This window comes from Abramis brama (genome assembly GCF_963993115.1).
Source record: "Abramis brama genome assembly, chromosome: 13".
NCBI classification, from domain to species: domain Eukaryota; kingdom Metazoa; phylum Chordata; class Actinopteri; order Cypriniformes; family Leuciscidae; genus Abramis; species Abramis brama.
In genome coordinates, this window is record NC_139975.1 from 19,701,630 (window position 1) to 19,724,627 (window position 22,998).

Below are 22,998 nucleotides of genomic sequence, written 5' to 3' on the forward strand. Positions count from 1 at the left end.
AGATCATTGAGTCTCGAGAATGGTTTTGTGAACTTGTCCGTTTTCGTAAACCAAATCACCCAATTTGTTGAAAAGATCTGACTTAAAATAATAATTTGCTCATGAATCAGACGTCCCTAGCTCTCTCATGAACACACCAAGAAGACCTATGAATGTCAATATTTCCAGTGAACGATGACTGAAATTTTGTTCTGTTCCTCACACAAAGCCGTATGGACCTCTTTTATGATACTTTATGGTGTTTTTAGAAGCTTGGAAAATCAGGATTGAACAACATGAAGGTGAGAAATTAATACCATAATTTCCATTTTTGGATGAACTACATAAACAGTAAATAATGAATAAACAGCTATTTGAAATCATATTAAAACAGCAAACCTTGTTCAAATCTCAAATTCCCCAAAGCATGACTCTCTTTCTGAGAATACACGTGGGTTCAGTTTCATTTCTCTGTGATTTCACCTCCGCAACTTAAGCAGTGCAGAAGAGACTTTTAAAGGCATAGTTCACCCAAAGATGAAAGGTCTGTCTTCATTTACTCGAGCCTCATGTTGTTCCAAAATTCTTTGATTTTCTTTCTTCTGCGCAACAGAAAAGAAGATATTTTGAAGAATGTTGGTAACCAAACAGTTTTGGTCACCATTGACTTCCATTGTATGGACGAAAGATATTACTTTTAAAATATCTTCTTTTATCTTCCACAGAAGAAAGTAAGTCGTACAAGTTTGCGACAACATGATTGTGAGTAAATGATGTAAATGATTACTGTCACTAAGAAGCACTACAAAGGTTAACTTTGAGCTACTGAACTCTCACTTCAGCGTGAGAAATGCTGCAGTACAAGCTGCAGCAAGCTGAATGCATGTGGGGAGCATGTGCTGTGCTGGTGGAGCTGCAGTATGTGCTGGTCATGCTGGGCTGGCCTTGTATGCGTCAGCTCTGTGGTATGAAGGTTATGTTGTGGCGCTCCAGTGCTGCTGAGCGCTGCAGTGCGTTGGAACAGCAGACTCCTCTCTTTCCTGCCTTGACCTCTGCCAACTGACCCTCGCACTCCCACTGCTGTCTCTGAGGACGAGTACGGCAGAGGCAGAGAACCAGATTCAATCATGCGTTGGTTCTGCATATCATTCCGATGTAGTTCGTTCACTTGCTTTTCTGAGCTTATTTGGGAACTCTGTGCCACTGTCGACTGTCAGAGTGTCAGTGATGGCAAACCCGTATTGAAAATGCTTATCATTTGAATGCTGCGCCTGTTTGCCCATCATCACCTTCCCAGCATTTCAAGGTCAGCTTTAGTTATGATTATGCAGCCGCATTGCTCCATTTTCCCTATTCACGCATTAGTCATGTCCCAAAGACTGAGCTTCCATGAAAAATAAAATGTTCAAAAGGCCCCGTGGCCTTTGGTTTATTTACATAAGCAAAATGTTGCACTCCGTTGGGACCTGAAAAAAAGACACGTCTGCAGAATGTTGCTTCATCAAGCCATGAGATTTGTGTTGGCTATTAAAATATATTGGTCGGCAGTTTATTTTTCCACATTGTAGTCTGTTTTTTTACCTCAATTTAATTATAATTCCTCGTACATGACGAGTTACAGTGAAAGGCTTTTTTGAAAATGGTTAAAATAGACCTCAAATGAACACTTCACAATGTTTACTCTAGTGATCCCTGTAATTATTTTACCTAGGGCAGCTGTTGTCATATTGATCTGTATAATCGATAATTCCAAGATCTATAAGATTAGCTCATTCAGCAAGTGTGTCTCAAATAGACAACGAATTCTGGTGACTGGTTTTCTGTTTTTTAAAGCATAGTAATGAAGTTTACCCTAAAACGAGGGTGAGTAAATTATTTTCATGTCGTTCCAAACCTGCATGTTTTTTTTTTTCTTTTCTGTGGTATACAAAAAGCAGATATTTTGAGAAATTTAGTTTTTTGGTCCGTAAAATGAAAGTTAATATGATCTGATTGTTTTGGACCCCATTGACTTTCATTAGATAGGCAAAAACAGTTAAACATTCTTGTATGTTCCACAGGCGAAAAAAAGTCACACAGGGTTGGAACAAAATGAAGGTTATGAGGGTTAAATAAATTGACAGAATTTTAATTCTGGATGAACAATTCCTTTAAATTTGCAATGAAACGGATGTAACGACAGATCTTTTCTTCCGTATTGGGACGGACATCCGAGTGAAATTTATTAGAGAATAAGAAAAAAATGTAGGGCAAGGACTTGGTTCTATCCATCGGTTGTTGATTGGATTGTGGAGGGGCGTCTTTAAGCAGACTAAATGATGAAGAAGTCCAGCATTCATCAACACTCACAGTTGAAAAAGAAAAAAAAACTTTTGGTACCAATATGTACCTTTAAGGTACTAATATGAGCTCTTTAGGTACAAAGGTGTACCATTTGAAAGGGTATCGTCCTAGTGACGGCTTTTGTACCTTTTTTGGATGGACTTAAAACCATGGATTTACAAAATAAATACGGTGAATTTTCATTTCATGCCGACTTAAAGCATATAGCGTTTAGCAGGAATAATGTTATTTCTCACAGACAGACAGTAGGTGGTTTTGTTGACGGTTTCAAACAGCACGCTATGCCTATATTGATTTTGATGAAAGATCTGTTTCTCAAACGCCCAGTCTTCTGCTATACATTCCAGTTATTACTTGATTCTTGTGTACATGGCCACATGCGGTGCCTGAAGGACACTGCTACAAGTGCGATGTGTATACAGCTCGGTGATCTTGTAGAAACAATACAATCGCCACCTCCACACTTCTGATATTTACAGCCTCCTTTGTAGATCTGCGCCAGAAACACACACACACGTATACTGTGCTGTATATCCTCCGCCCAGCCGTCTTTCTGCTGTAGAGAACATCAAAGTAAACCGACTACACAGCCAGCACTTACACTAGCCTGAATAACAATTGTACTACATATAGCTGACGTTATTAGAATCGAGCACTTGGTTATTTGTCGTCTTGTCTGTGCAATTAGAATTTTTTTTCTTCTAATTTTTAAGGTTTTAAGACTTTTTCTACCATTACTCTTTGCAGGTTCAATGCAAGTTTAGATGCATCTAATCTAGCCTGTATGTTTTTCAGTAGTGTGTTACTAGCTCTTTTCACAATAGTGTAGTTTTTCAATTTAACAAGCTAGTTTTTCCAATGTGCATTAAAAACGCTGCATTGCTGTTTTTAATGTCACATTGTATTGCATGCTCAGCCTGAGCACGTTGAGGCAGTTCATATTCTGATTCCTTTTTGCACTGTTCAGATGGTTTATGAAACAATACATTAACTGATTACAGTCCCTGGTATCATTGGGGATGCATGGTATATCAGTACAGAATCGGTTATCGGCCTTCGATAGAGATGAATAATTTATAAAAAAAAAAATATTGGTACTAGCTGATATAAAAATTTTAACTGTAAATACTGTAAAATCACCTATTTGTTTTATTGAAATGAGCATCAAGAATTGATATCTATTTTCTAAATGCATGTTATTGATCTTGTGAACAATTCATAAATTGTTTGTAAATAACTACTTTTTCAATAGAATATGTTTACTGATCTTTACCTAGTTTAACTTTATAAGTAACCTTGCTTTCCCAAAACTTTTGTCTTGCTTTTTCACTTTTCATTCAGTCGTCCTAGATGAAACAATATGCCTTTCTTTTAGTGTTATCTGCTTTTATGTCTTTACAGTAAATACAGGTTGTAATAACTAGGCCAGACCTACACCAACCAGTCAGATTGCGTTTTGTCGGTCTACTTTGCATTAATAATTTACTTCATCACGTTGTATAATCAGTTCGAGACATCTATTTATAACAGGTCGCATTGTTTCGGGGGATGTGTGATCGTTAGCTTTGCAAGCCGCGAAGATAAAAATCATCCAATTTGGGAAATAACGATGATTATCATTGCGAGGGGGATTAGCAATCGTTGGGAGGGCAACGCTTGTACTACATATTAAGGTAGCAGCGGCGTCTGTGGAGGGAATCAGACACAGCGGCTGACGTCACAGCCACATGTTCTCTTCACGGATCACCTCTCCGTTCACCTGCTTACATATAAATGAGATAATTGGCCTTTCACTGTGCATGCAGGAAGCAGGTGTGGCTGAGGTGCCATGCTGCTCTGAGACAGAGATGTGCTAACTTCAGTGCTGACAAACAGCTCAATGCAGGTCTGCGTTCCCCGGAGGGGCGTCTTCATCGATCTTACTGTAGGGCTGATATTGGGGGAGGGTGTGCTCACTTCAGCCTGCTGTAAAACCTACTTTCTGCTTTGCCTGGTGTTACATTGCGCTGTATTTAGTGCCTTTGTTCTTGTATCTGGAGGTGGGTGTCATTAATTCAATTTCTATCCTCTCCCTCGTTTTCTCTCCCGATCTCCCTCATCCGCTCACCGCATTGCTCTCCTTCTGGACCGTCTGTCTGCGTGATCCCCCCCCCCCTCCTCCTCCGTCTGTGTCTGTCGCTGTGAGACACAGGGACAGACAGATAGTATCTCCCTTAACCTCTCCTCTAATCCCTTCACTGTCTGCTCGTTCACCTCTGCATTATTTGTTTTCATTTTCCCGTCCTTTTATTTGTTTAGCCATCCCTCCCTCCCGCATCGGTTTCGAGTGTGCTTGGTCATCACGGCATTGATTATTCTTCACTGTACTGTCTCTTTCTCTCTCTCAAGGGACCACATATCAGCTGTCAGACCCACCCAAGACACCCACTCACGTCCCAGTGTTGCACCGCCCCCGGTATTTCACTTCTCCACCCTTGCACCTTCCCACATCGCCACGCGCATTGAATGAATGCGATAACGACCCATTCGCTTCTCCTTTCTTTTCCCTTCTTCCTCCCACCTGTGACTCCGATGAGGCGCCGCAGCGATTGCCTGTACTTTAAAACCTTCCCATTAATGCTCCAGGGAAGCAAGAGAGCCACTCTCCTTCGGATTCAGCCAAGGAGCAATGCAATGACAAAGAGGGTGGGGAGACTAACGATCAATATATTAGGCTCCTCCTGATTGGTCGATTCACCTTGCCTGGTTGCATCGCAGCTGCGGATTGGCTGTTTGCAGTGTTCACTGCTCAGCAGCTGCAGCTATGGGGATTTGCCCTTCCTCTCAGCTGCTCTACTTCCTTTTTCTCTCACAAAAGCAGCGTTCAGATCCTGAATGCTGAGAGTGGCATTCGCCGCATAGTTTATGGCCTCCGCAACGAGCGCCGGTTCGTTTTCCGCTAACTTTCTGTGACTTCGATCTGCCACACAGACATAAAGTGACGTTGCTGTCTCCCATGTGCTTTCTCTGTCTCTGTCCCTTTCTTTGCCTCCTCCCTCTTCCCTCCCTCCCTCCATCTCTTAATCAAGACACAGCCTTTGCATTGCTGGCTGCCTCCCGTCTGCACTCCTCCTCTACCTCTCGTGCACTCTCTCACTCGCGCTTTCTGCCATGCGCTTTCAGCCTCTCTCTGTTTGTTGCTCACCTCTGTATTCCCCAGTTACAGGTTTGCAACATAAACAGCTGCGGCTTCAGGCATTTTCTTTTGTTATTTTGTACATTTATTGTTTGTTTCTTGCGAAATATTCCTTTTGCGAAGTGTTTTTGCAGTTTTGAACAGGACAATCTGTTTTAACTGAGTTTGTTGCCTTTGCTTTTTGTGTCTTTTTGCAAAGGTAGGTTCTCCTGCTGCAAGAGGACTCTTAGAAGTGCGCGAGGACAAGTCACAGTGCGATGAAAGGAATGCAGGGAAAGCAGGAGGGATGAGAAAGCGATTCAAGTAAAAGAAGACTTGCATCACCATAAAGTGCCTCATCTGGATGCTGCGGAAGCCCTCCTGTGTCTGCACTCCCATCCTGGCTGGTCTCTGCTTCGGAACGCTCTTTTCCCCGCTGACTTGAGCGGTGTGCGCTTGGCCTTGGCATGGGCTATATTTCACCCTGACAGTCAATCAACCCATTTGCCTGTTCCTCGATTCCAACTTCGCCTACTCGCCATTTCACCTTATAATACAAGGACACCAGTCGATTAGTTTCCCTTTTGGGTTCGCAAAGTGTTTCTCCCTTCACTTCTGCAGTCTCTCCATCCCTTGTGACCCAGACATGCGAGCATCTTTAGGGACTGCTCCGGCTATGGCAACAGGGCAGGGGGTTTCGGAAGCCTAAAATTAGAGAGAGTCCGTTTTACATCAATGCAAGAAAGCTATTTTAAACCCAACACTCCCGAGGCGAGGGTGAGTCTAGACAGTGGGACGACCACTGCAGACAAATAGAAAGTGCCGCTCTACTCTACTTTTAATGCCTCGTTTTCCTGGAAGACAGCCGAAGATGCACCGCAGCATGTCACAGTGACCTACCCCACCTCAGCTCTCTCGATCCGTCGCTCTCCCTACCTGACTTTCAACTAATCTCATATTCTCGTCATACTTACCCTTTGGTTAATCACTAGACTATGCCCCCTACCTGTCAATAAGAGAGTTTGTTTTTCATCTCTAGACTGGTAGTCTGAGGATCTCCTCGCCACTGTGCTCATTTTTTTGCAGCCTTTGTGCTTTATCACGCCTGGCTGCCCCACCCAAGCCCTCCGCTCACCCGCCACTCGCCGAGGGACCGCCATGGCCGTCAATGTGACCATGGGCCGCGACACCAAGTGGCTGACGCTGGAGGTGTGTAGAGAGTTCCAGCGAGGAACCTGCTCACGCTCGGACGCCGAATGCAAGTTTGCTCACCCCTCTCGCACATGCCACGTGGAGAACGGCCGCGTCATCGCCTGTTTCGACTCACTCAAGGTAAATACACATGCACACATTATTATTGCACTGTGATATATTAACTATAAGGAGCATTATTTGAAGTTTTAGTGCAGATTAGATCACTCACAAACAATATTTGGTCATGTTGTCAACACCTCTAGGATCTTTTGCTGAGTAGTGGTCTCTCTCCAGCTGATGAAATCAGTCTTTGAGTGTATGTTTGTGTCATCCTAAAACACTGCAACCTCTGGTCTGGGATTGGTTAGTAATGATTAAAAAGATATGTGACATTCTTATTTCAATATGTCATCAAAAAAAAATAAAAAAAGTACTAGGAATACCATGGTATATCCAAAAAACATGCTAATACTGTTGTATTATCTCCAAAATAATCCATGGTGATTTTTGTTACTTTTTGTTCTTAAATAATGCTTTTCCTTGAACTGAACAGTTCCATCAATTCCACCATCATTAACTCATAACTGTTCTCAATATTAATAATTAATCAGCATATTAGAATGATTTCTACAGGATCATGTGACACTGAAGACTGGAGTAATAATGCTGAATTCAGCTTTGTCATCACAGTAGTTTAAGTTATTATTTGCTGATAATTTGACTGGACCATGAAGTCAGTGAGTAGGAACTCAGAAACTAGATCAGAGATTCATAAATATATAATTCAGATGGATGTGAGTCAGATCAACTGATTCATAAAAAAGAATGATTCATTCATTCATGATTCATCATTAGTGGATGTAAAGATTTTTAGTGATATTTATTTTGTTTCTTTCACAAAGCTGTTATATGCCATTAGACAACCTGAAATATAGTCATAATAATTACTTTTATGATGCATTCTTGGAGCTTTTGAGTGTGCAATCCTCAGTCCCCATTCATTGTAACTGCATGAAAGATAACAACCAGCACATTAAATAATTTCTCCTTTTGTGAATATACTAATATAGATTTTGAACATCAGTGAGTAAATGCTGACAGAATCTTTGGGTGAACTGTCCCTTTAAAATTTGTATTTCCATAAACAGTTTACATTTATTGTTTTCAGCTTTAGGTGATTTCTTGATTTATAAGCTCAAATGTGAACCTGGACCATAAAACCAGTCACATGGGTCAGTTTTTGAATAAATAAGCTTTCAAATGGATGTATGGTTTGTTAGGATAGGACAATATTTGGCCGAGATACAACTATTGAAAATCTGGAATATGAGGGTGCAAAAAAATCTAAACATTGAGAAAATCGCCTTTGAAGTTGTCCATTTATGTTCGCGATTGTGCTGTATTCACTCACAAAAATAAATGTTTTATATATTTACGGTAGGACATTTACAAAATATCTTCATGGAACATTATCTTTACTTAATATCGTAATGATTTTTGGCATAAAATAAAAATCAATAATTTTGACCCATACAATGTATTGTTGGCTTTTGCCACAAATATACCCGTGCGACTTGTGACTGGTTTTGTGATCCAGGGTCACAAATGTTATACCTTTTATCTTCTGATTGTCCATGTTCATCTCAGGAAGCAACTCTCTGGACCTGCGGGTCAATCAGGACTCTGAGCATTGAGCTATGAGCACAACAAATGTGTTTGTGTGTTTATGTCTCTGCTTATGTGTTTATGTGCAGTGAAAGAGCTTGACAAGGCCCTCTCTGTCTGAGTGCAGCAGCTGTCTCCTCTTTTATTGAGCTAGAATGTATTATTTGGCCATTTTTTTGGCTGTGGGCAGCATGTGTGGGGGAGCTCTGGATGAGGAGGAGTGAGAGAGAAAGCTACATGTGGCCTAGCAACAGCGCCAGCCGACTGGATACAGTAATCCCTATGAACTGTGTTACAGTTGTTAGCACTGTGTGCCAGTGGCCTGTGTAGATTAATTACTCATCCAATTGTTGGATTGTTTTTATCAGAACAGTAAAAGTAGCCAGCCGTCACTATCAGAAAAACTCGAGGTTAGATTGCTGTTATGACTGAGAGAGATAAAAGCTAGAGGAAATAAATGAGAGAAACTGTTTGCGGTTTATTCCTCGTGATGTTCTTGTGTGTGTGTGTGTGTGTGTGTGTGTGTGTGCGTGTGTGTGAAGAGTTTAAATGGTGCCTGTTGAAGTGCTAAGAGGTGCACATAAAGTCGACATGAAACGGAAATTGCGATTGTCTTTTCTTCTCTATTATTGTGACATACTGTATATCCGAGTGAAACTGCTTCTTGAATATGAATAATGTAGGGCGGGACTTGATTTTGTTTGTCGGAAATTGATTGGATCATTGTCGTGTGAGTGACAGCTTATTGCCCCGCCCTCACGCTGGTGCGCACGTCATCAGAGAAGAGATGTTGTTGTAAGGGGAAGGAAAGTTAATGTTTTTGATGAAATATTATAAGGGCGCATGTAAAAAAAAAAAAAAGAGGTGTATGGATAAATAATTTATATTATAAAACAATCACTAACCGTGTTTTATATATGATGAAGCACTGCTATGACCGCTTCACTTTTTTCCGTTTTGTACTGTATGGTACCGTTTGTAATCAGTGCACTGTATGTTACACTGTTTAATAATGCTTCTTGAATCTATTGAAATGTCACTTCTTTGTACAAAAAACCTTGAGACAAGACAAGCCTTTGCATGCAGAACCTCTCTGCTAAAAAAAAACTGGCAGAGAAACATGCTCACATGCTCATGCTAATGTCATTAGGTGCGTCATACTTTTCTAGGTGGTCCGACCAATCAATTTTAAATCAAAATTGATTGAAAAAAATAAAAAAAGAACAAATCATCAGCAACCACCCAGAACAACAGCATAGCAACATGCTAAAAAAACATGCTGAACAACTGGCATCCACCCATAGTACTAGTATGCCGGACACTAGTGTTGTGGGTGGTTGCCAGGGCATTGCTACGTAGTTGCTGAAGTGTTTTGCAGTTCAAAAAAGTTTGTAATTATCTTGTAATTAATTGTGCAAGATCTCAGGTTTTGCGTGCAGCCCCCTTCAATCACAATCATTGCATTTTTTTATGTTAAAATAATTCCAGCATTTATCTCCAGGCTCAATCTCATCCCCCCAGGCCTCTCTCTCCCCTCTGCACCCCTCCACACCTCCACATCTCTTCTAATTTATCGACATCAGCTAATGGCTGCTGTTCTGTTCTTCCTTCCACTAGACCCTGATGCACAATGTCTTGCTTTTTGCTGTTTGTTGGCCATTAATCTGGTTTGTTTTGCTTGAAAACGTATCAGGGATGCATGAATTAGGCAGTCAGCTAGTCCATGTAAATGTGATTGAGTTATTGATGCTGGCACAGGCTTCTGTCCGAAAAACCAAATCAGCAGGTACTGTCATTGACTGCGTCTTATTCACATGAACATGAGTTGAAAAGTTATTTTTAGAAAATAGGACAACTAAATGGCCACTGAGAGACACTGTTCCAGGAAGTACATTTAATGGGGACATTTGGAAAACACGAGAGAGATTTTCCTTGCTCCTTTGCAATAAAAGAGTTGATGTACTTAGTATTATGTGAATATTAAAGTACCAATCAATGTGTGAAGGCAGTTTTTTAAAGTTCCTAATGCTCACCAAGGCTGCAATATTGATTTAAAAATGCAGTGTGTACAGTGATACTGTGAAATATAAATAATTATATCTATTTGAATATATTTTAAGGCAAGACACCCCAGGTAAATAGGGTAAAAAATTAACTACTAGCCTATATATCACCATACTTCCCCAGCTGATTGATTACATTAAGAATTGCAAAGATTGCAGGTTTTCCAAAATGTTATGTTTAAATATGAATTTTGATTTTGGATCTATTTTTATCACTTCATACATCAGAAAATACTGTCAACAGCCAGAAAAAAAAAGTTAAATAAAATCAGGCAAATTATATATGAACAAACCCCTCAGTAAAAACCTTCAGAATATAAATGGGAATACAAATGTAAAGTTTGGTGTGTGTAAGTGTAGATTTCTGACTCAAAAATAATTTTGAGAAAACAGATGTACTGTAATTGAAACCTACAGACGCAAATAGATAAAGTGCTATAAAAGATAAATTTAAAAGTGTGTTTTGGATGTTTTCTTTCCACTAGTCTGAAAAAACAAACCGTAAAATCAAAATTGACAGATGCATGAACAGTTCAAAGGTCTTTTATTGTCATTCCATACACATTTGCACATGAAGGAACGAAACTAAGTACTAAGGTCCCGGTCAAAACACAAGATAAAAACATTAACCAATAAAACCTTAGAAACTAGAGTGTATGTCTAAGCAGCTTCGTCAATAAATAGCACAATAATAATAACAACTAGAATAGACAATGCAAGAATAAAAACTTAAAATTAATAATAGGTGCAAAAATTATCTCGTATTTGACAGAAATTTTGGAATAATTATTATTATTAAATAATAGTAAAGTAATTAACTATACCAAATATTAATAAAATAAACTATAAATACCATGTCATATCATATATCATTGCATCTTTCTGTAAATTTATCAACAGGTGAATAGTAGCCGCACACCAAACTAGATTTCCTTTCTGCCATTCTCTCCATCTCTCTCAGTTTAATGTGGAAGTAAGTGTGTGTGTGTGTGCGTGCATAGCTGCATAGCTGTAAACTCACAGTCATGTGACACAGGCCTGCTAAATATATCAGGTTTTTTTTGGCACAAACAAAAAAATACTTAAAACATTTGAAAGTAATGAAGAAACTCACATTTTGTATTGATATCATCTAAATATCAACTTTTAGTTTTTTTTAGGTATTGATGCCAAATAATTAGCTTTTGCGTATGGATACTGTAGTATTGAGGTGCTCATCCCTATTAGAATGACACACACAACAGTCATTTACATCAACAGCTCTTACAATTTCTAATGATCATCCTCATTTTAAATGGTGCTATAGACTCCAGCATCCCCTCTACCCTATATAGGACAAGTGGTACAGAGGTAACTTATATATTAAAATCATAAAGTTGCACTCATTAACAAAAGTTTTATAAATGAATAGCTCTTTTGAAAAATGTTTACATGATGTACACTCATATGAGACTGACACCAGTCATGCTGATAGACTAATAAAAGCATGCATGGAGTGGGTCACTTTATGGGGGCCACCATGTTGAAATCACATGACAAGTTAAATACTACTCACTTAGAGGTTACTCTTGCTAGGCTTTACACCACAAGTCCTAGACAACTGCCATATTGTCCATCGCAACATGAAGAAGTACTGAGTTCACCTTTAAAGGTACAGTAGCAAAAACAGCTCATTTACTAATAAGGAGGGTAAATTGTATTGAAAAAATGAAATTATGATGTCTTTGGCACAACATATATTGTCTAAGATTGTTGTGGAATATAATCTCTTTTAAAAAATGCTTTTTTAACAAGGAAAATCGCCATCATTAAAAGGTTCAGCGCTCAGATTTTAATTTAGGTTTATTGTGGTATAATCAAATATGCAGTCTGCTTTCTCCGTTTGTACAGTCTCTCTTTTTCTTCCTCCCTCTCCCTTTCTTCCTCACTGGCCAATCAGTAGTTAGGAGACAGCATGAGGCAAAACTTACTCTCGGTTGCCGGGTGTGTTACCATGACGACGCAGAGGAGATCCCTGACCTAGTCCATCCTACATGACATGACTTACAGCTTTTCATCTCTGCAATGTTTCTTCTCATGGGGACACTTGTCAGAGCCCTCTGCACATTTGCTGCATCTCTCTGTGGTGACAACCTGTGTTGTCTTTATCACTGTGTACTATTGAAATGAGCGGCATGTTCTCATTGTCTTCCAGAATGTTAAAGCTTGGCTGTGAGGCTGGTTCTCGTGTGCTTTGGCAGGATCACCTGTCTGCTCCTTTGAGACGGTCTGCTCATTACCCGCACACACTCCCACAACACACGCCGCTGATGCAATTGCTCTCAATGTCAGTGTGTGAAAGCGACGTACAAGTGTCAGGGCACGCAATTAAGAATGTTACACAAATCTGTGACTGTGTACATCCTTGCATGTGAGCTTCTTGCCTATGATGGTTTTATGGAGAGGAATTGAAGCGGGTGGTGTTTGGTATCTTATCAGGCTCAGACGGCACGACCTCCGACCGTCCCATTAACCACTAAACCAGATCGTTCATAGACTGACTGATGCATGTTGCACACAAAAGCAATGGTGTAAAGTATTTGAGTAAATGTAATTAGTTCCTGTACTTGAGTACCTTTTTGGCTACTTTGTAGTTTGACTGAGTATCAAAGCTATTAGCAACTTTTACTCTCTGCTTTTCATGTTCTCTTTACTCCAATATATTTGTGATGAGTTATGCAATTACTCGTTACATTTTGCATGGCACCCAGGGGGCCAATGTTTCGTAAAAATTTGAAGCTTCCCCGGGCGCTGCCATTGATTAGCAGACCCCCACCTGCTGTTAGCATTCCATTGACTCCCATTCATTTTGGCATCACTTTGACAGCGAATAACTTTACATGTGAGGTGTTTAAAGACTCCATTTGTCCATTATTTATTTCTAAAGAAACATGCCAATGTATAAAAGGCTCCATTACCTTGTATCTTACGTTATGGCCCCATAGAAGCCGTTTTTGTAAAAATAGGCTAACGATTGCGTCATAACCACACGACTCTCTGTCGCACAGTAGAGAAATTACCGTATGGACAGGAGGAGAAGCTCGCGGGCAATCGGGGGGACGTGGAGGCAAAATGACAAAATAATTAATCAGAATACTTAGCAAAAGTTTCTCCTGGTCCTAGCTCATGGACACCTCCTACTCACGCTCTCCATCTCTGCAAGTTTCGGAAAGGAATGATTCAGAATTCTCTTGGCACAGCTACTAGAAGACAGACAGGTTGCTCACGTCACATCTACGTCGTCAAGCTCAGTTTGAGTCTGTGCAGTACGCTCAGCCATCAGGAAGTGAGAGCTTCTAATTTGCTTCACTTTTCTTTGTTGAACACTATGGGGTCGCTGTGTCCAGTTTATATACTGTCTATGATGGCACCTAACTTTTTCTGCAGCAGTTTATTTCTGCTACAAAAGAAGTGATATCGCCATCTACAGGGCATTGAAGGTACTATATCTCGTGCGTTTTGCCCATACCCACCTAAAATTGTCAACAAGGCTACTTTATGTGAATGCGAGTGCATTAGCAGGTAGTTGCTGAATCGCAGGTGTTTCATATATGAAATGAGGGCATGGCTGCAGCCGGTGATGATGAGGCCGAAAGTAACCAGCACGTCCAGTGCAAGTAGGCTTTTACTATTTAAATTTACTCAACATTATTTTATTTATCCGTTATATTGAAAAAGGATATTGGTTTACTTCTGTTCTTTTTGAGCACTTGAGCTCAACTGAGACTTGAGTGTTTTAGACGTTTAAGAGGCTGTTGTGTCGACCTTGATTTATTGCAATTTTGAGGTGTTCAGTTTTATTTTGATTGCTCTCGTCATAAATCAACTGTTTCCTGTTTTTCATGGGCATGTCTCTTAGGTGTTGCAAACTACTGTATTTTTGAGCCTATCTACATTCAGTACTAGTAAAATACTTAAGTACTGTTAAAATCAGATACTCTTTTACTCAAGTCTTTACTACTCAAAAAACTTTAAATAGGGCACCATTGGAGGGAACAGCCATTTGGGTGTCCGAAACCATTGTGGACGTTATTGTTTGCACTTATTCAATCTCACATTCAATCCCACTACTGGAACTGTGTTCTAGAAATACAGTGAGGAAAATAAGTATTTGAACACCCTGCTATTTTGCAAGTTCTCCCACTTGGAAATCATGGAGGGGTCTGAAATTGTCATCGTAGGTGCATGTCCACTGTGAGAGACATAATCAAAAAAAAAAAATCCAGAAATCACAATATATGATTTTTTAACTATTTATTTGTATGATACAGCTGCAAATAAGTATTTGAACACCTGTCTATCAGCTAGAATTCTGACCCTCAAAGACCTGTTAGTCTGCCTTTAAAATGTCCACCTCCACTCCATTTATTATCCTAAATTAGATGCACCTGTTTGAGGTCGTTAGCTGCATAAAGACACCTGTCCACCCCATACAATCAGTAAGAATCCAACTATTAACATGGCCAAGACCAAAGAGCTGTCCAAAGACACTAGAGACAAAATTGTACACCTCCACAAGGCTACGGGGAAATTGCCAAGCAGCTTGGTGAAAAAAGGTCCACTGTTGGAGGAATCATTCGAAAATGGAAGAAGCTAAACATGACTGTCAATCTCCCTCGTACTGGGGCTCCATGCAAGATCTCACCTCGTGGGGTCTCAATGATCCTAAGAAAGGTGAGAAATCAACCCAGAACTACACGGGAGGAGCTGGTCAATGACCTGAAAAGAGCTGGGACCACCGTTTCCAAGGTTACTGTTGGTAATACACTAAGACGTCATGGTTTGAAATCATGCATGGCACGGAAGGTTCCCCTGCTTAAACCAGCACATGTCAAGGCCCGTCTTAAGTTTGCCAATGACCATTTGGATGATCCAGAGGAGTCATGGGAGAAAGTCATGTGGTCAGATGAGACCAAAATAGAACTTTTTGGTCATAATTCCACTAAACGTGTTTGGAGGAAGAAGAATGATGAGTACCATCCCAAGAACACCATCCCTACTGTGAAGCATGGGGGTGGTAGCATCATGCTTTGGGGGTGTTTTTCTGCACATGGGACAGGGCGTCTGCACTGTATTAAGGAGAGGATGACCGGGGATTTTGGGGAACAACCTCCTTCCCTCAGTTAGAGCATTGAAGATGGGTCGAGGCTGGGTCTTCCAACATGACAATGACCCGAAGCACACAGCCAGGATAACCAAGGAGTGGCTCTGTAAGAAGCATATCAAGGTTCTGGCGTGGCCTAGCCAGTCTCCAGACCTAAACCCAATAGAGAATCTTTGGAGGGAGCTCAAACTCTGTGTTTCTCAGCGACAGCCCAGAAACCTGACTGATCTAGAGAAGATCTGTGTGGAGGAGTGGGCCAAAATCCCTCCTGCAGTGTGTACATACCTGGTGAAAAACTACAGGAAACGTTTGACCTCTGTAATTGCAAACAAAGGCTACTGTACCAAATATTAACATCGATTTTCTCAGGTGTTCAAATACTTATTTGCAGCTGTATCATACAAATAAATAGTTAAAAAATCATACATTGTGATTTCTGGATTTTTTTTTTTTTTAGATTATGTCTCTCACAGTGGACATGCACCTACGATGACAATTTCAGACCCCTCCATGATTTCTAAGTGGGAGAACTTGCAAAATAGCAGGGTGTTCAAATACTTATTTTCCTCACTGTAAATTTGATATTGATATGAGGTCAGGTAGGCAGGCATTGATTCAGAGGCATAAGGTACTGTAAGTATTACATACAACAATGCAACAATAATAAAACAATGCATTGACATTTACTTTTTACTTTTGATACTTAAGTACTTTTTAAAAACGAGTACTTCTGTACTTTTACTTAAGTAAAAATTGGTCTTTACAACTTTTACTTTTAATGGATTAATATTTGACCAGTAGTATCTGTACTTTCACTCAAATAAGGAAGTTGTGTACTTTGTCCACCTCTGCAAAAATATGAACTGTTTTCAACGTTGAGAAGAATAATAAGAAATGTTTCTTGCAGCAAATCAGCATATTAGAATGAAAACATTTCAAATTACTGTTTTTACTGTATTTTTGATCAAATAAATGCAGCCTTATGAGCATAAGAGACTTCTTCCAAAAACATTTAAAATCTTACTGGCCCCAAAGTTCAACAGTAATGTATAAATGTATTTCAGCTCACTATATTTTAATACATTATACTGTGTTTATTATGAGTTTAGGTTGATTAAATAATTATTTACTTAATTTAATAACAATGTTTGTGTATTGAAGTTAAAGAATACCAAATACCAATTCTTAGGTGGTGTATATGCTTACTCTTCCAGCGGGCTCTGATGGGATTCTCAGGTGGGATGATGCAGGGAGACCGATGGATGAACATTGCTTGTTGTGATGTACTTTAACACACTATCGCAGGGTTTGCAGTGAATGTCATCTATTTATAGAGAAACGCTCCAATTCTAATTATATTGAACTCGCTTCATTTACAAGTGAGCCAAGGGCACAGCTCTTGACCAGAACAGGCAGCGATGTGGACATGACTTTATGCCATCTGACTACGTGCGACTAGGTGTCATATGGAGCTGCCTGTGTGGGAGTTGCATTGAATGATGCAGCAGTTGGATGGTGGAACATCTCCAACTCCTCGACAGCACACATAGATTACACTGTCCCTGGCCTGCACGCTGACACTCCAGACACCCACTCTCATCTCCATTAAGTGCACCAGATCACACTGGCCACAAAGAGACACCCCCACACTCACTCACTTCAAATTTTGTTAGGACTTCATCACTGTTAAAAGCCACCCAGAGGCTACTGAAGACACAGACAAGTGTTTAAATTGCTGTTGGTGGTGGACAGTTATACATCTCATTCATATGGAGTGACAGTGTGACATTCCGTCTGAACAGTTAGCCTTGCACAGATACCATTTGTATTCATTGTTTCCCCAAATTTCATTTGGATTCCATAAGGGTTGCATCAGAATTCCATTCCGATTCCATCCTGTTGGAACCACGTGTTGCATGCTACGCAGCTCAATTCGATTTGTGAGCCCAACAACCCATTAAAGGCTGTGATGACTTGAGTAAAAATAGAGTCTCTTATCTAACCAAAGAATGAAAAGTTTTAACAGCAAATCAAATCACTGTTGCCTTTGCATGCCTGCTGACGAAGATAGTTGTAACTCTTCAGGCATTCTTGCAGATGATGTTTGTAAAGAGCAACATGAAGCATTAAGATGTGTTTAAACTCTTCCTCCCTCACAGATCTGAATGCATTAAAGGAAGGAAGAAAGTGCACCAAACCATGTTTTTTGTTAGTTTTTTTAAGCACTGAAGATTTGCGCTGGAGGAGTACAAATCTTCCTTTAGAATAAAATGTCTGCATGACATTAGAATCATTTTTTTTTTTTTTTCATAGAATATTTGCTTTCTTTAATACGGAATTTATTTCTATGTTAAATGAATTTGACATTTTTCCATAATTTATTCACCAAACAAGCCAAGTGGGCATGGTTGGGTTTCTTTCTTTCGTAACCAAAAATAGATGTTTGACAGTCCAATCTGCTCTTTTCCATGCATTTACAGTGAAAGACTTGGTCTGTCAAGCTCCAGAAATGAATGGCCATATAAGTAGTCTGCATAACTTATTATTCAAAGTCTTTTGAACCCATATGAAAGCTTAAGTTAGGCCTAAGTCTAAATATTGTTGATACCATGGTCACCATTCACTTTCATTGTGTGTAAAAGAGTGACACACATTCTTTTATATCAGGTCTTTGGTTTTCTGCAGAAGAAAGAAAATCATTATGAGCAACATAAGGTAATAATAATAAATTATGACAGAATTTTCACTTTTGGATGAACTATCACTTTAAGAAAGAATCAGAAACATTTGTGTTTGTAATATTTCATCAAATTGAATGTCGCTCCACCTCTGAAACAACTTTCCTTTTCAGCCAATTTCAGCAGTATTTTTTACTTAACCTCTTCCCTAGATTAACATTAAAAGGGGTAGTTCGCCCAAAAATGTCTTACTCTCATGACGCTCCTAACCCATAAGAATTTGGTTTATCTTCGAAACACAAATTAAGATATCACATATGGTAAACGTCAAAGCTTGTTTAAGCCTCTTTGTTTATCATATGTGACTTGTTTAATGTATGTGTGTTTATATGTGAATAAAAACCTAAATTGAATCTGTTCTTCATATAGAGCAAACTTATCTCTTCCAAAGACTTGGTTTAAACCACTCGAATCATATGGATTCATTATGTCTGTATGACCTTTTTGGATATTCAAAGTTTTGGTTACCTGAACTTTCAATGGAGGGATAAAAACCTCCAAAAGGTTTCATCAAAAAAATCTTAAAAACACAATTTAAGATATTTTTGATGAAACCTTTTGGAGGTTTTTATCCCTCCATTGAAAGTATTAACCAAAGTTTATATGTTTGGAATGACATGAGGGTGAGTAAATGATGACAGTATTGTCATTTTTAGGAGAAACTGTCCCTTTAAGTTTTAAGTTTAACAGCTCTATTAGTCTACCATTTTTACCATTTCCTAATTGTTATAGGCTAGGTATAGCATACAATTCTCAGTTTTGTACCATAGGTCTCTGCTCTATTTCTCCATCCCCAAGAGCTCCATAACCTGAAAAGGGTAGAACATTTAAGAAAAGAAATTTATGTTAAGGGAAATAGAGAAGGTTTATCCATAGAACATCAGCCAGAGTGTTTAACTGTCGGACTGATGGAACGACATCTTTCCCTACTGGGTTATTACAGTACCGTACGCAGTGCAGAACAAATGGCATTGCTCCATGGGTTCATTGAGTTTGTCTCGCAGCTAATCGACCCCGTTCATGAACGTTTGGTGTGTGTATTTAACCGTGTCTGCTGCTCGCCCATCAACATGTTGCTCAGACAGCTGGGTGATAAGCATCATGCTATGCATCCAATCCATATGTAGTATGAGTGTGTACAACAGCCACAAGGGCTATATAATCTGTCAGCCGCACAGACGGGCAGAAAGGGAAGGCTGTCACTGTCAATTCATTTGGAAGTAGTGAATTTTTTTTCCGTCCGTGTCCCAATGCTGTCATTTTGCTGTTTCGTCTGATCGTTTGATATTCAGACCTTCCAGCACTCCTGAGATTATGCTATTTTCTTTTCATTTTATTGGGTTTTGGATGTTTCTATTGTAGTGGAAAGTTGGCATCGGTACTGTCAAATGTCTAGGGATTCCTGTTTAATTTATCCTTTCAATCATGGAGTCCTTATCTTCCTGTCACACTGCACGAAGTCTTGGATCTTTTAGTAGCTGAGATTCAGTGCAATTCATCTCTCTGTCTCTCTCTCTGTGTCTCCCTCTTCAACCCCTCTAAGGGACGCTGTACACGTGATAACTGTAAGTACCTGCATCCTCCGCCTCATCTCAAGACCCAGCTGGAGATAAACGGCAGGAACAACCTGATCCAGCAGAAGACCGCAGCCGCCATGCTGGCCCAGCAGATGCAGTTCATGTTGCCTGGAGCTCAGCTGCAGCCTATCGTGAGATCAGATTTTCATAACCAATAACGTCACGATCATTTCTGTCGGCTTGAAAACATTGGTTTATTATCCCTTGTTGTCTCCTATCCAGACCTCTTTCCCAGTTACGCCTTCCTTGGCCAACAGTCCGAGCATGGCTTTCAGCCCATACCTGAGCCACATGAGCCCGGGCATCAGTCTCATGCCCGAGCTTCTGCCCAGCGCCCCCGTGCTGGTCCCGGGGAGCCCCACCGGCATGGCCATGGGCAACGGAAATTCAACGCAGAAACATGTTCGCACAGACAAACTTGAGGTGTTGAACAGTTAGTGATCTCTAATAATATCACTATAACTGTTGCTAAACATACATATTTGGCATGTAACTCATTCCACACTGCTACAGACATGAAATATATCTCAAATTGCGTTCTGTCACTTTTCCAAAGCCATCACACTTTTAGTTAACTGTTTGGCAATAAAACAATATATATGCATGGTTTGCAGTAAACGTAAAATTGTCTATAGATATAATCAACAACTTTAAATGAATAGTTATATATATATATATATATATATATATATATATATGAATGATATTTGCAATGCTTTATGGGATTGTAGTTCTGTATTTTTTTCTTGTAGTTCTTTCCCTCACTTAAGCCGTTAAGTACACCATTTGTTATATTGTGATGCACCTCATAGCTGGTTGAGTTGGTTCTGTTTAACAAAGACCTTTTTTTTAAATTCCTGTGGGAAAAATTAATGAAAAAAATACTTTAGGATCCAATGTTACTAATAAAAGTGTGTGGGCTCTAATGCACTCTATAGCAACACCCTGGCAACCACTCACAACACAGAGTTGGACAAAGGCCACTCACATTAAGATTACTGTCACTAAGGTTAATTTTCAGCATAACTAATGGGTGATGGTAAATCTCTGCTGTCCTGCTCCCAGGTGTGTCGAGAATTCCAGCGGGGAAACTGCACGCGTGGGGAGAACGACTGCCGCTACGCCCACCCAATGGAAGCCGCCATGGTGGACGGCAGTGAGAACTCGGTCATTGTTTGCATGGATTACATCAAGGGCCGCTGCACCCGTGACAAATGCAAGTACTTTCACCCTCCGGCTCACTTACAGGCCCGGATAAAGGCGGCGCAGCACCAAGCCAGCCAGAATGCTGCTGCCATGGTGAGTTACTGAGACGATCCCATTACAATGACAATCACACACACTAATTCTCATAATTACGACAATCACACATCATTTATACTGTACAGAAGGTGATGTTCTGTGTAAAAATGCCATCAGTAAAGACAATAAGGCAACAATATAAAGTAGTAGTCATATTGATAATTGGGCTAAACATAATTTAATGCACTGTTCACTGAAACTAGTTTAGCAAGTGAAGACCTTGATAAATATATCTAGAATCATTGTGTGGAAAGTGCTTTATTTTATCTATCCATCTGAATTTTGAAATTTATTTTAAAATGAATAAAATAAAGCATCAATTTTCAAATAATTTGTAAATAAACTCTGAATTTTCGCGCTTGGGGGATAAATGAATCTAATCGAATAAAATTGTGTTATATCATAAATGCAAAGTCATTGTTATTTATTGAATTTGCTACATATTTAAATAAATTCTGACCATTTAATCATAAGCAGCTTGTTATGGCATAAATCAAAATGAATCAAAACTCAAACCACTTTATTTTAAAAAATGAATAACGTATTCATTATTATTAACATTCATGATTACCAATCATTATTCAATGATATTATATCATATATGTTTTGTTTGTTTTCAAACTCGTAAGTATCACATACAAAGACCAAAATGCACTGTTTATTTGTAGGCATTTTATGTAGTATTTTAGCAAGTTTCGTCATCGTTCAGCACCGTTTTGGTGGAAAAGGAGGTTTCAGTGAATTATTTTAATACAAGGTTAGTAATTTATCACATCTCATGTCATAACTGGACTGAAATGTCTTGTACTGGGCAATTCTTGTAAGCAAATAGCCATTTTAGCATCCGGTTTTATCCAAGGCAACTTTCACTACACATATTACAAGGACAGTCTCATCCAAGGCAACTTTCACTACACATATTACAGGGACAGTCTCGCTGGCGTAACCTGGAGTTAAGTGACCAGCAACCATAGTTTCAGCCAGTATGCCATTTTCAATAAGCTCTACTAGTGTCAGATGAAGGTGTGTGTATTTATAACTCACTTTCCACACACCTTCAATGTGAGTTTCAGGAGTGTATTAAATAATTCAGATCCCCCACAGGAGGGTGGGTGTGTGTGTGTGTGTGTGTGTGTGTCTGTAGGTGAGCTCTTTGTCTCTTGTGTGATGTATGAAGACCAGGGCTCCGTGATCGCTTGCAAACAGTGTCTGCAGTGCAGGTGCAGGAGAGAAAAATGATAAGAAAGGAGAAAACAAGCAATTCATTCCCACAGAAACTCCACTAGTTAGCAGCCTCTCACCCGAGAGCGTACTGCAGCCAATTTCCCTTTAATAATGTGTCATCTTTATCCCAGTCCTCCCTAGTCTTATCGTGTAACATTTTTGCAGGTTTATTTACAGTGCACAGATGTGGGAACCTTATCCAGATATCCTCCCCTGCTTCTTGCAGTCACCTGGTTTGCCTTAGGCTTTATCACATGTTGGCTTTATTTGACTCCTTCTCAGTTCATGCTGTCATTCTTTTTGAACACTGCTTGATTGTCTTTACATCCTCACAGCTCTCTTTGTTGTCCTACAAGCTTATTACCCAGCTCTCTCTCTCTCTCTCTCTCTCTCTCTCTCTCTAACCTCTGCTGCATCTGTTCCTTCACGGCTCATTCTCTTGTCTTGTGTTTATGTCCACTGTCGTTGATTGGTTTGCCATCGTCATGTGGTCACTGCTCGCATACCCAGCCCCCAGTGCGTCCTCTGAAGCGCAGCCTACAGCCAACTTTCAACCTGGTACTTTGATCTTTCACCCATTTTTGTGTCTTTTCTTTGCTAATTTGTTCATTTCTAA

At 39.7% G+C, this 22,998-nt stretch overlaps 1 protein-coding gene across 7 annotated transcripts in view; it reads left to right on the forward strand.

Moving 5' to 3' along the window:
- Window positions 1-22,998, forward strand: part of mbnl3 (muscleblind-like splicing regulator 3) — a 40,466-nt gene that overhangs the window by 7,063 nt on the left and 10,405 nt on the right. For 5 of the 7 annotated variants that reach the window (XM_084132924.1, XM_084132926.1, XM_084132929.1 and 2 more), the window contains exons 2-5: window positions 5,701-6,808; window positions 19,823-19,987; window positions 20,079-20,279; window positions 20,922-21,155. In XM_084132924.1, coding sequence (XP_083989050.1) covers window positions 6,635-6,808; window positions 19,823-19,987; window positions 20,079-20,279; window positions 20,922-21,155 — 774 coding nt within the window. In that variant the 5' untranslated portion in view covers window positions 5,701-6,634. Of the gene's footprint in view, window positions 1-5,696; window positions 6,809-19,822; window positions 19,988-20,078; window positions 20,280-20,921; window positions 21,156-22,998 lie in introns of all 7 variants that reach the window. The other 2 variants (XM_084132925.1, XM_084132927.1) reach the window with 1 other exon arrangement.